Source organism: Neodiprion pinetum, chromosome 1 (genome assembly GCF_021155775.2).
Source record: "Neodiprion pinetum isolate iyNeoPine1 chromosome 1, iyNeoPine1.2, whole genome shotgun sequence".
Lineage (NCBI taxonomy): Eukaryota > Metazoa > Arthropoda > Insecta > Hymenoptera > Diprionidae > Neodiprion > Neodiprion pinetum.
The window spans coordinates 29,412,958-29,426,151 of NC_060232.1; the positions used below are offsets into that span (position 1 = coordinate 29,412,958).

The window sequence follows — 13,194 nt, forward strand, 5'->3', positions numbered from 1 at the left end:
ATCAACTTTCCGCCATTTGACAGTTGACAAAAAAATTCCGGTATCGCATACCGCGCGCGTTTTCCTGGGTTTCGAGTAAAAATAAACAATATATGAGAATATCAGTTAATCAGGGGTGAAATTTACGTCTTTTAATATAAATTCAAGAACCCCTAACATTAGTTTGTTCACAATATTAGTGATATACTTGACGATTGCCGCAAAAGAAACCGTTAGAAATTTCCGTTTCATACCTTACGCGTATTTGAACATCCGAGTGCACATTTGTCATCTACGTGTGAACCACTCCCGCTGTGGGTTTACGAAGAATTTTCTCAGGTACTGTTTGCCCGGCTTATTCCACTAATTCTACATTATTAATCGGCCATGTGTACAGCCAGTACTGCTTGTTATATATCTGCCTACTTGGGAAGATTTCTCCGGAAGATCAGATCCGTCAATAAAATGTCCTAATCAGGTTCACCGACAACCGCATGCCGAATGTGGAAATAACTAAAATAGAATACCGTGCATTCCTATCCCCTCAATATACATTCGAGAGTGCTCGCATAAATTGCGCTATCAATCAATAAATAAATCCTGATGTTATTTATCCCCAATGCTGTATACTTCTTCGCGCGTATCCAACCGTCGACAATTTCAGCTGGAGGTCTTTGACTTTCGTCAATAGTGGATACTTTTTGTGTCGCCTACGTTATAGTTCAACCTTGCATTTCGTTGTATAGCTCGCTAACTGACTGTTGAAAAAATATTATTACAACAAATAAACACTTTTACTTGTGTCATAATATCCACCACATTCTTGACTTACAGATTTTACAGAATGGTAGCACAGTCCCTTGCCAAAACTTAATCAAATTTCACTAACTTTGTGTATATTTCTGTTTACGTGCAGATCAATAGTTGCTAGTATGGCAGTGAACGTTTATGCCACAAACGTTACGAGCGATAACCTCAGTCGTCATGACATGCTGGCGTGGGTTAACGACTGCCTTTCGTCGTCGTTCAGCAAGATAGAAGAATTGTGCACGGGAGCAGCGTACTGCCAATTTATGGACATGTTATTTCCTGGCAGTGTACCCTTGAAACGTGTCAAGTTTAGGACTGTGTTGGAGCATGAATATATACAGAACTTCAAAATACTTCAGGGTGGATTCAAGAAAATGAACGTCGATAAGGTAAGGCGATATTTTCAGTCTTTACTAATTGATGATAGTCTGTTATCCGAAAATATTGAGCAGCTTTATCATCGTCGTCATCGTAATTTCTGTCACAATTATAAAAAGATGGGTAAAAATGGCTCAGGTTATACCCGTGGACAAGCTGATAAAGGGCCGTTTTCAAGACAACTTTGAATTCCTTCAATGGTTCAAGAAATTCTTTGATGCTAACTATGACGGTCGAGAATATGACGGCTACGAAGCTCGTGGGTGTATTCCACTTGGTTCAGGCGTCGATGGTACTCATAATTTGTCCAATCCTCAATTGGTACCACTACCGTCTCATCCAAAACAGCCACAGATGCAACAAAAGCATATTCAACAGCGTAACACTTTTCCAAAACAACAGTCGGGTACTTGAATATATTTTTAAAACTATTGCTACGAGTTGTTTGTATACTTGACGTGTTGTTATGGCATGGATTCATTTTCATTTGCCAAATTTTATTTTACATCTTCATTTATACCATTTTATTGATTGATCCATCACCACTTCATGTATTATATAGCATTATTAATGTTGAACAAACGTATTTGCTTTTATTTGTGGCTGGTATGACACTCTAGCTTATTCATTTTTCTTTCTTAGAAATATTATGTACAAGTCGCATGGCATGCAATCAGTAATGTCATGTGATATTTTTTACCATGTATTCACTTCATGCAACTGTAATTTTGCATTTAGTTTATTTTCTTTATCACTTATACTTGGGTGATGTTATATTTTATTTCAATTACATGGTAACAAAGCTCACCTAGGCCTGTTAGGTATTTTTACCCAACTGAAAATATATCTAAGTAGGGGGTTGCATAGAAAATCTACAGAAATACAGCCAATCATAGTTCAGATACCTTTTACTGTGACAAATATACGGTTTATGATTGAATTGCGCAAATATTTATTTCAGTACATATAATTATTAATTGATGTGCAGCCTAATTTTAATTTTCATTCAAATGCGTAATTCGTTTCCAAACAGAATAGATTAACTCCCCTAGCATGAGCATTGATTGGCATATATGTTGGAGGAAAACAACCCCTTCTGCCAACAAACTATATTGATTTTTCTTTGATAAGGCATAACACAATGCTTCTATCCATTTGTTGATTGAATGTGTTTATTGTTCGGAAATTCATTGATTTGAAAATTTATTTCAATTTGATGGTCTACGTTTACTTATCCGAAAGCTCTATACTATTCAGAAATAGTTTACCAAATATGTCGTTTTAAATGATTCGCAACAAATCGGTGTTGTACACTATGATAGCTCACACTATACTCATTCATTCGTGTAATTTCTTTTTAGTCACATTTGGTTTTAATTTTATTTCATTTCTCCGGATACTGCGTCTGTCGTTACAGATCGTCCCGATCGATAGGCTTGTCAAAGGCAGATTCCAGGACAACTTTGAGTTTCTGCAGTGGTTCAAGAAATTCTTTGACGCGAACTACTCGGGCTCTGAACCTTATGATGCCCTAGCTATGAGAGGAAATGAACAGATGGGTGGAGGTGGACATAGTGCACCTCGAGGGTCTGGTTTGATAAAACGCAATACACCCCGTGAAGCTCCATCTAAGCCTGTTGGCAGAGCCGGTACTTTTATTTGATTTTAATTTTCATATGTCACGTTGCAATGAACGATATTTACGATCTCACTCTTAGTTTTGCCGAAGGTTTTTTTTTTTCCCTTACAATAACAAAGTACTACCACCATCTACTGAAACACTTGAAGTTTTTTTGAAAATGTTTATATAACTAATGACGTTTGACGTATTCGAAACTATCTATAACAAAGTTCACAGGTACCATTATTTTTTTATACTGTATATAGTCTGTATACGACAAGATTGATGATGGCGAAAGCTATTTATAACCTGGACTTTCGATCACGAAATAATTACATGATATTATAATCCTGACTTATTAATTCAGGGTTCTTACGTACAATACCTGTACGCATACCGATACCTGTGTGTTTCTCAAGAAAATCTGCGACTGTTACGTTCTTTCACTTTTGATACAAAGTTTGTCGTTTGTGAATTACTGCCGTTTGAAACTGGCCAATCTGGTAGTACCTGTTGGCTCAGGGCAGCTGCCGAGAGTGCGGAGGTTAAATGTCGAGCCGGCAGCCCTTTTCTTGTTCTGTTCTGAGCCATTAAGTGTTACTGGATAGGTCAATTTCAAACGACTGCAATTTGCAAACTACGAATTTCGTGTGAGAAGTAAAAAATGTTTCTGTCACAGTTTTTCAAGGGGAACACATTGGTACCCTATAGAGAGATAGTCCTGTGTCACTCTGCGTATTTGTATGCAATTTGGAATATGTGGTAAATGTATCAGCAAATCAACCAGTTGTGAAAAAAATTATAAAACCATTGCTTTTGCGGTTACATTTTTATCTGTATAGAAAGTTGTATCAACTACGCACTATCAGACATTTGAGAGTACCTGAAAATTTATGACTACAGCTCACGGAGAATTAAAATCTTATCGTGTTAAGAAAGTTGGACTGTTTGGCCGTTTGTAAGACACAAACTTTGAAATGTAGGACGAAATTTAAGAAAGGCACATCTACGAGTAGATGTGAATTTCGTTAGATTTGACCATGTTGTTTTCAAGAAAATTGTTTGCTAAGTTAAGCTGTAATACATGGATTATTATGGAAGATCCTGTAAATCCTATGGAAAATCATGTTCACAACATGGAAATCAATAGTTGATGAAACAGTTTAACACGAAAAAATACCCCACATAGGACAATACACTAGAAAAACCATCTATAAAATCTGGAATAGTTTGTATCAGAGAAAGTGTTATTTCTGGGTTCTGCGGGGCTTAGTGTGGCAGGCGGGAAAAAGTTCGAACACCTCAGAATTGCTTTCTTCGATCCCCTCACCCGGAAAACAGTCCAACGGCCTTAATTAATTGACGGGAAAGAAACCTGTGTGGCTCGCTGACATTCAAGATTATCTTCCATTGTTACCATAAATCAAACTAACATAACATGACATTCGTCCTAGGTGAGGGGCCTCCATCTCCCCTTCAAGCGCCTACTTCGAAGCCAGTAGGCAAAGCTAGTAATTATCATTTTCTTATTTATTACCATTTCATTTTTGTTGGAGATATATTTTATAGAAATCATGTCAACTCATATAGGCTGCTTATGCTATAAATGGATATGCAATGTTACAAAAGCAAATTCGTGTTTTAGCATCTCTTTTCATCAAGTAGTTGGAAAATACTTGTTAAATTTAAATAAAGACTGTCATTGTCATTTCATGTCCATTGGTATAATCATATTAATTTGTGATGTTACACACAAATTTCTGCATAGTTGCTTGCACGTATTTTGCTTGCTATCAATGTCTAATTTTTCGTTTACCAATTAGGACAGGTTTCAAAGCAATATCCAGGAATTGTGATTGTTATTTATAGGAATTTCAACTAACAATGAAAACATGCACATCTCACTGATTGTGAGAGAGATCTACCTAGTTTTTTCATCTTTCTAATATTTCAAAAGTGATGGATCTCTACTCAGTGTGCACGTTTTCTGTAAAGCCCGGTCTGTAATGGATTGTGTGCGTTCATTGGTGCAATCATGTGTTGTGTCTGCGACAGCAATCTGCACACAGACGTATGACCCATTGTATACTAAGCCTAACAATAAGTTGAATTTCCCCCAAAACTTAGAAAACACATAAAGCGCTTACTGACTCGAGCGTCTTTATGAAAACAAGTTCGACTAAAATCATTATGCATTCGTAAATGTATTTTGCGACAAAGTTCGCAAATATACTGCTTTATTATATCAGATCCTGGCCACTCCCGTATAGCACCTGTATTGAAACTTATTCGTAACAATTATGTAGATGAGTCAGTGTGACTTTAAATTTCTGAAAGCATGTCTCTATATGTCCATGCATACGTGGTCAATTTTCAATAATAAGTTCTCATGCAATTCAATCTGATGGAAGTCAAATTTCCTACTTTTTGGTATCGAAAATAGTGAAATTGGTTGAATTTGAATTGAAGGGACACTTGTCAATTTTCCGGGTCTAAAAACACAAGGTTAAAAGAACTTATATTAACTCGCTGAAATTTATTTTTCAAAAATTACTTTCTTAGTTCAAAACACGATCAAGATAAAAATGAACAACTCATCTCTGTATATCCTGAAACTTATTTCAAATACTTTGTTGACTATGTTAATTAAGCTGTATTTTAGATGCCCATTACATTTCCTATATCCCAAATTTGTCTACTAATTCTGGTTTTGAATCTGGATTACTTGGCCCCTGTGAAATCGTGTACTTCAGTTTTCAACTAATTCCTTCTTCCTGTTCGTATATAATTAATATAATACCCGTTTTATTACACGCAAATACAGATGAGTGTACTTTAATTGGTCATTCTTGATTCAGTGCCTAAAGTCCAACGTCCAGCACCAAAACTAGCTGCTGTTGGTAATCGTGGTGATTCTGGAAAGATTGAAGAGCTTAGTGCACAGGTAAATTATATTTCATCTTGATAGTCCTTACATTCACATTTATGCCTAAAAACTCGTTGATATTAATAGAAATTGTTATTGATTGTTGCTTGATTTAAATTGCAGTTGATGGAGCTGAAACTGACCGTTGATGGTTTAGAGAAGGAAAGGGATTTCTACTTTGGTAAACTTCGAGATATTGAAGTTATGTGTCAAGATTGTGACAATGGTGAACCACCGCAAATCGTTCAGAAGATCTTAGATGTTCTTTATGCAACTGAGGTATGTAATACACGTTACCTTATTATTAAAAATTTGTCTAATGATTACCGCAAAGACAAATTCCATTTTTTACTATAGAGCAGCCAAGTGCTTTTAATTAGGGTAACAAAAAACAGCATTATTACTTGAGTTTCTGCGAAGGTAGGAACAGAAATATGAAGACCGCATGAGAAATTTCTGAAATTAATATTGTTAGTGGGGAAAATTTGACACAATTAATTGCTTACTGTTACTGTCCAAAGTCCATTTTATGTATCCTTTGTCTAACTATGCTTAAAATTTTATATTAAAATTTATTCTCCAATAATTGGTTGAGAGAAAATATTCCAATGTACTACAGTTAACAAAAAAAAAAAAAATGTAACTGTCTTTGCTCTATTCCTTTGCTCTTTGATTTCTTGCAATTGTGCTTAGATGATTTCATGATTATATCAATCTATTTCTGGAAATGTCTTTTTTTTACAATCAATAGAAACATTTGATTGTAAAATGGGGTTGGTTGAATGTATCATGCAATTTAAATTTCTATGTATACCAGTGCTGAAGATTTCCTTGCAAATTGAAATACCTCAGTCGTCTGTTTGTAATAGAATAGTATAGTATAGCGCAATGTCTATGATAAATAAACCCGCCCCCCCCAAGTAAATAAAAATTCGGTAAATCAATTTGGTTAGACAAAAAATTCATTCCTTTGACTTGAGATTTCGAAATATCTACAGTAATTTGAAAGTCACTTGCGGACTGATTGTCATTGTGTCATAATATATTGAGAATTAATGCCTGTTATCACTTATTTCCATAGGAGTTAATTTTTGTCGGAATCCAAATCTTCACTTCTGTTAGGTAGATCGATCCCGCTTTCAGTTTTCTTAAAAAAATTACTAACTCCGGTGTGCCATACTCATTAATCATTTGAAATTTGTTGCATCACAGTTTTTCTGTACTAGCCGAGCAAGTACTAATTGTTTCTATTCCCGAGATTAAACATTTATCTGTAGAATGGCGTGTAAGAATTTGAGCCAACGGTCACTTATTCTAAGTGAGATCAGCGTCACAAAATTCTGAACTTGGACCACACTTACTGAGGCATTCAGCGAGGTAGTCTCAGAGAAGAGACGCTGACACTCTAATGATTTCAGGATAATGGGAATGGCCAGGAGGACGAAGAGACCTATTAGCATCTCTTCTTGGTTATGTTTCATTTCCATAGCAGGTCACTTACTTAAGGTAAAATTTTCTAAGGTAGACGCCCGCTGTCTGTCGGTAGCTCTCCGTTCGTTGGGCGCCTTGGATTAACTAATTTGAGTTGCTGGTCATCTATTTCAGCAAAAGCATGAGCAAGCTAAGATTACTTACCACATAAACAAACTTTACATGTAATGAACATTGTCCGATAAGTAACCAAACAACTGATACAGGCACAAAGTTCATTATATGTTTGAAAGTTCTGTTACGACGGTATGCAGTCTTCGCAAGATTAGCGAGGAGTGTGCTGGGTGCTTATCGCTGTATCGGAAGCATAACTGAGTAATTTTCTTGAGCCAGGTTCACACACATTATGATTCTTTATATCCAATCAAAATTAATTTCAACTTGAATAGCAGTCGTCTATTAGTTATTTGAAAGTTAATAATTCAAAAGATATCTCATTAAAGGTTTCATGTCATATAGAAAATATGTTGAAATTGACCAATTGTTATGAGCTATAGTAAACTCGCATTAGTCATCAGATCTCTGAAATTTTTTCAGAACAATCTGAGATAATGTCACCAAACTAAGAACTCATAGAAAATAATCCTTTTTCTTTATAATAAAATATTTGAATTTTTTTTTTTCATGAATGTTTACACACTTTTTCTTCAGTTGTGAAAATATTCTCCACTTGATATAAAATTATAATCCGAGAATTTTTAGAAACTATGCAAACTATTCTTTTTCAATTTAGAATAATTTTGATGAAAACATGTCTTTTTAATTGCAACTAATGGTAAGTATGAAAAGCCATGCTGTACATATTGGAAATTTTCAACAGTTATGCTTGACAAAGACAGTAAACAGCTGTTATAATACAGAGAATAATCTTTGGATTCAAGAGGGCGTACAGCTTTGCTTAAGAATTTTGCTCTGTTATACAGCTTTCCAATTTTCACTGCTTTAGCTCTATAACCCTGAAAATAGTTGAATAATTTTCAGAATATATTTAATTATTTATAATATCCAGCACTCTCCCCTAAAATTTAAGTGCAATGATCTGTTTCAGCTGTAACAAAACCGAATCAGATTGTCATTGAAAAAAATCTTTAAGTTCCATGTGTTTTTCCCCTAAATTTCTCGATCAGCAAGTAGCAAATCAATAAGGTTAAAGATTTGAGAATAGTTTATCTGATCAGGATTACAGATGAAACAGAATAGTTGCTTTTTCGTATACGATGTTTTTTATCTTTAGGGGAATTAGAGGTTGAGGCGTATTTGTTACACAAACAATAATACACTGTAACTTGAATTGTGGATTAATTTAGGGGATAGTTGATTAAACTTTCCTAGTAAATTCCTAAGTTTTGACATTGTTAGCCTCTTTTCAGCACTTATTTTGATTACAGACATTTGTTCACAGTTTACGACATTTCTTAATCCTTGTTTTTTAATAATATGACTCTGTTAAATGGCTCCGCCACCTGTGTACACATAAGAAACTTCCTTACATATTTATGTCTGCTTAAACACACGCTGTTTCGTCACTTTTTATCATTTTTTATTAATTTGTTTATTTATCTTCGAGATCTTTGTACATTGCTTGTTTGATTCTTCGTATAATTTTTTCATGATCAGGCCGGTAGTTTTTGATGCTACAATTTACTTTATCAATTGGAAGTAAGGTAGACCATATCTATGATTGATAATTTGAATTGTAAGATAGTATGTTGAAACCATAAAGAGTTTCTATTAGTATTATCCACTCATATAATTCAATTTCGAACTCAATATATAAATAGAAGAAAAATAACTACCGGCCCAAGATCTCTTTCATTTAATTTCCTTTTATTTATCATCTCATTCATGTTGAAAATTCTTCTTTACGTTAATAGTGTAGCACCTTTTTCCTACAAAATGAATTATTTACCTCATTTGTAATTAAATGAAAAATCTGTTGAATGTGTATATCGTTTATGTCCCTTAGTGTTCATTGCTAGAATTTGTATACATTTTCTAATCCCGTCTAAAAAATGTTTAACAAATTGTGGAACTCGAATCACGTTTTCTGAAATGTGTTTAATGATTTTTCAAAATTATTTCTATAATTATGTTAATTATATACTTATTTATTATTGTTAATATGGTTTTATTATTTTTACTAAATATATTTCATTAGCATTTCAGCCAATTTTATCAATACCCTTTTCATAATTTATATGTCCGGACATGAGTTTCAGCTTCAATAATTATACATAGACCAATTGAAGGATTATATTCTTGTTGAATTTCGTTGGGATATCATGTTTCAGCGTTCCGAAAGTGCCACATATTTATCTAGCATTCAATGTTTCACTATGTTACGGCTTATGAGACTTTGTTTTATTCCACATGCCCAAGTTATTAGAATTACTTGGTTGCACTTATGTCACGTTCAAGTCCATAAGTTTAATTTTTCATTTTATGCAAGGATTACAGAAAAACCAGATACTTATGAAATACCTTGTTAGCATTACTAGTGATGCAAAATTCATCTTACGATATTAAAATGACATAATTGAAGAACCTTACTTTCCAGTAACAATTAGTTGGTGTATATTTACTCAATGATAAACATCCAATTGTAATGATTTATCAGCATAACGTTTATTCTACAAGACTGAATTTTAGTAACCCATATTCAAAAGCCTCTGAAAGCCTTGTATGGTGTTATTTTTATTTTACATATTATATTTTTTACATCTTAAATTTTATGGAATTAGTCGATATAGTCCACAAGAGTGAGAGTGTCATTATGATTGCAGGATGGTTTTGCCCCGCCTGAAGAACAAGATGGAGATGTACTGGTACCCGGAGATGAGGAGGAATACTAGCCTTGTTTTTAAGAACAGAATATTATTAAGTGAAATGCGTTTTTGTTTATCTAGTTCACGAGCCAGTACCGCTATCCGTCGCGTCAGTACATCACCCTGTATAGCTGTTTAAGCGCTAAGATGTGTCGAAATGGCTTGTTATTAAATGTTTGTATGTATACTGAATTTCAATCAATATCGTATGCATTTTTTCATCTAGGTCTTAACGTTTATGTTGATATACTGATGTTCAATACAAATTTCACTTATTCGCCTGAATATTGTTAAAAATAGTTGAAGTAATGTTTCGATTCTAGTTAATTTTTTTTAACCAGAAATATATGCTAATCACATCGATCATCTTTGCGTTGAGTTATTTCATTGTAAATCAGACTGAGGATGATTCAATTTCGAACAAAATTGGTCACTTTTCTGAGTTCTGTATATAGGTACCTATAATACGCATCTAGGATTATATTTAAAAAAATGTTGATATACGCAATTCAAAGTAAGCGCATCAGCTAAATTAATCTCTGCCTCTGAGAAATGTTGTTTATCTAAATTTTAATCAGCCTCGGTAACAACGTCCCGTGATTCTGTATCAGATGAAAATTTCAAAGTTTGAAAAACTAAATCCAAGAGGACCTTTGGATTTTTGCGATACAGAAAACTGAGTGCGCTTCTTTTCACTACAAAATAAAACAATTGTTCATCCTATGTGGATATTATGATGATGAAGTAGATGTTTACTCAAACATTTGATTTTTTCTTCTGTGACATTGAAATCAATAAGGTAAATTTTTTATTCGACATGTCCGCATGTAAGTAACACGTCAAATTTACAGTTGTGGTTCATGTAGACGTCAAGCTCATTCTTGTTTGATGAAAATTATAGTTTGCAAAGAAAATGACTGTAGTTCTTTTATACATGTTATGGTTTTTTAAACTATATTTTTCTCACTACTCGAAAAAATGGATCTATAAAGAACTTTTCTTATCCGAAGAAATTAAAAAATTTTACAACTAGATTTGCCTTATCCGTCACCAATTTCAAGTATGCAATTCTTGCGTCTGAGATTATGGGACATAATTTATTGGTATAAATGGCCGTTTCGAATAAATGTTTGTAATTCTTTTCTTGCTTTTGTGTCACTTATTGTGACTTCGAGAGAAATACTCTAGCCAATAATATGGTGACCACAGAATAACGACTCCACGTTTTTCCAGGTGCTTTTATTCGAAATATGAAAATAAAGTTTTGTCAAGAGTTATCTGTTCCGTTTTCAGCATACAGTGACACGATCAGTGGAAATAAATGTACAGAAAACAATTCAAATCAGTATTTTTTTCACAAGTGAAAAGGTAGTGAGTAAATAATAAAAATCTAGGAATACTAGTCACTGATTAATTTAATGAACCTTATATTGATCACAGTATATTCTAGTACTCGACTGCTTTGCTATTTTTACAAGGGATATTGTTTTCCAACATTTACATTTCACAGTTTGATTCATTCAAAATTTGCCAGCATGAAAGATATTGTGTACATTTATATTGAAGCTGATCAAATACATGAGACATGTATCTTATGAGTGAGGAAGTGAAGAATTGAATAATAACTATAAAATCAGTTTTTACATAAAGTTCATTGGTTCTTTGATCGTGGGATTTTGAAATAGTATAATTATATTAATACTGTCTGATTAAGGTTAATTTTCTTTCATATTATGTATTCATAATTAACCTGAACATGGTGAGGAAAACATTCGTTTTTGCTACATTCGTCTTATGTATAATTACAGATTATCAAAATAAATTCGAAATTACTATTCGAAAGTATTCAATGATGTCACGTTAGGTTGTGAACGCTTGTATCGATTATCATTGAATATTCAGGATAAATGTTCATATTTTTAATACAATCAAAATAATTACACGTGTGATGTTTCAATATTTTTACCCTTGTGCTAATCTGATAATAAAATTTGTGCTGTGATTTTAAGCGAAAAGAAAAATCGAGCAAAATTAAGTAGTATACTTTAGCGAGTTGTAGCTTATTCTCACCAATTGATATTATATTACTAAAAATGAGTGAAACCAGTAAAAATGTTGCTATACAAGTAATTATGAATTTGTTATTACACTTTAATTTTACACATTCTTGCTACTTATGAAATAATGTATTATGGTACGAACTTTTGTATGCGCCTATAAATTGACCTTTATTATAATTCGAAATAACGATAGATATATCTTGTGGTAAACGTAAAGAGGTGTTTGAAAATTGAAATAATGAAAGTTAATATCGCCAAAACATGAATTTGAATGCTCTTAAATAAAATATGTTGATGCTAAACCTTCAAGATGTATATTGATATAATAACGTGTAGAACCGTATAACTTTTCAAAATATTTGAAATTGAATGCCAAACATTTGAGATAATGTGCTTATTGGCAGATGTTGGTATTATCAATAATAACCCTGTCCTATAATTGAGAGTTGGAAATAATACATTTCTTACATTGAGTGAAACAGCATGCTTGCATCTTATATGTACAATTGTACGATATTAAACAGTCTCACATAAGTTTGTTATTTACATATTCATAGTAAGAAAACTTTTCCAATTTTGTTGTAAAAAATTTATCATTCATGTGCCTATACAGCGTATCGTTATATACCTGCAGTATATTTAGACCTGAAAACTGTAAGTCACATGGTTCATTTCTTTTCAAAACCACAACGACCATTTTCTTCCAGTTCAACTTAGTCTATCCTTAATTATGTTACTGCTCAGTTGTAATTTCTTCAAATCTAGTGAACAATAATAAAACTAAAAATTCATTAATCCAATACAATGTGAAATGAAACTATAATTAATCTAATAATAGTTTTGCTGGAAAATATACTTCAGAACTTGCGCGAAGCGTTAAAGCATACCGTAGGTATCATTGTAACATAACTGAAGTGACCCAAGAATTTTCTATTCAATTGCTCAGTGGAAGAAGAGTAAAGTGAGAAAACATGATTCGCTACCCGTCTGATAGTAAAACTAAGCAAAAATGAAAAAATCTATTGCCCCTTCACTTGTGATTGCATCGAGAGCGTCCTTGCATACAAACCAAAGAGAATCCCCCTTAATACAAACCACAGTCTT

The 13,194-nt window shown here is 33.2% G+C and overlaps 1 protein-coding gene across 5 annotated transcripts; it reads left to right on the forward strand.

Annotated features, from left to right (window-relative positions):
• Positions 1 to 4: 4 nt before the first annotated feature.
• Positions 5 to 12,392, forward strand: Eb1 (microtubule-associated protein RP/EB family member 1). Of its 5 annotated transcripts, XM_046629209.2 has the most exons (8): positions 7 to 318; positions 896 to 1,178; positions 2,585 to 2,816; positions 4,243 to 4,299; positions 5,647 to 5,732; positions 5,838 to 5,993; positions 7,133 to 7,220; positions 9,989 to 12,392. In XM_046629209.2, the coding sequence occupies exons 2-7, from the start codon at positions 912 to 914 to the stop codon at positions 7,169 to 7,171; spliced, it is 837 nt and encodes a 278-aa protein (XP_046485165.1). In that variant the 5' UTR covers positions 7 to 318; positions 896 to 911; the 3' UTR covers positions 7,172 to 7,220; positions 9,989 to 12,392. The 5 variants fall into 5 exon arrangements, with proteins under 5 accessions (XP_046485155.1, XP_046485165.1, XP_046485148.1 ...); XM_046629192.2 differs by lacking the exon at positions 7,133 to 7,220 and having other exon boundaries at positions 8 to 318; XM_046629199.2 differs by lacking the exons at positions 2,585 to 2,816; positions 4,243 to 4,299; positions 7,133 to 7,220 and adding an exon at positions 1,306 to 1,573 and having other exon boundaries at positions 5 to 318.
• The last annotated feature ends 802 nt before the right edge of the window (positions 12,393 to 13,194 follow it).

Bases quoted from the DNA above. Each gene is read 5' to 3' on its own strand.
- Eb1 (XM_046629192.2), top strand. From the start codon at position 912: ATGGCAGTGAACGTTTATGCCACAAACGTTACGAGCGATAACCTCAGT. The intron at 1,179-2,584 runs GTAAGGCGATAT...CTGTCGTTACAG, and splicing joins AGAAAATGAACGTCGATAAG to ATCGTCCCGATCGATAGGCT. The intron at 5,733-5,837 runs GTAAATTATATT...TTTAAATTGCAG, and splicing joins TTGAAGAGCTTAGTGCACAG to TTGATGGAGCTGAAACTGAC.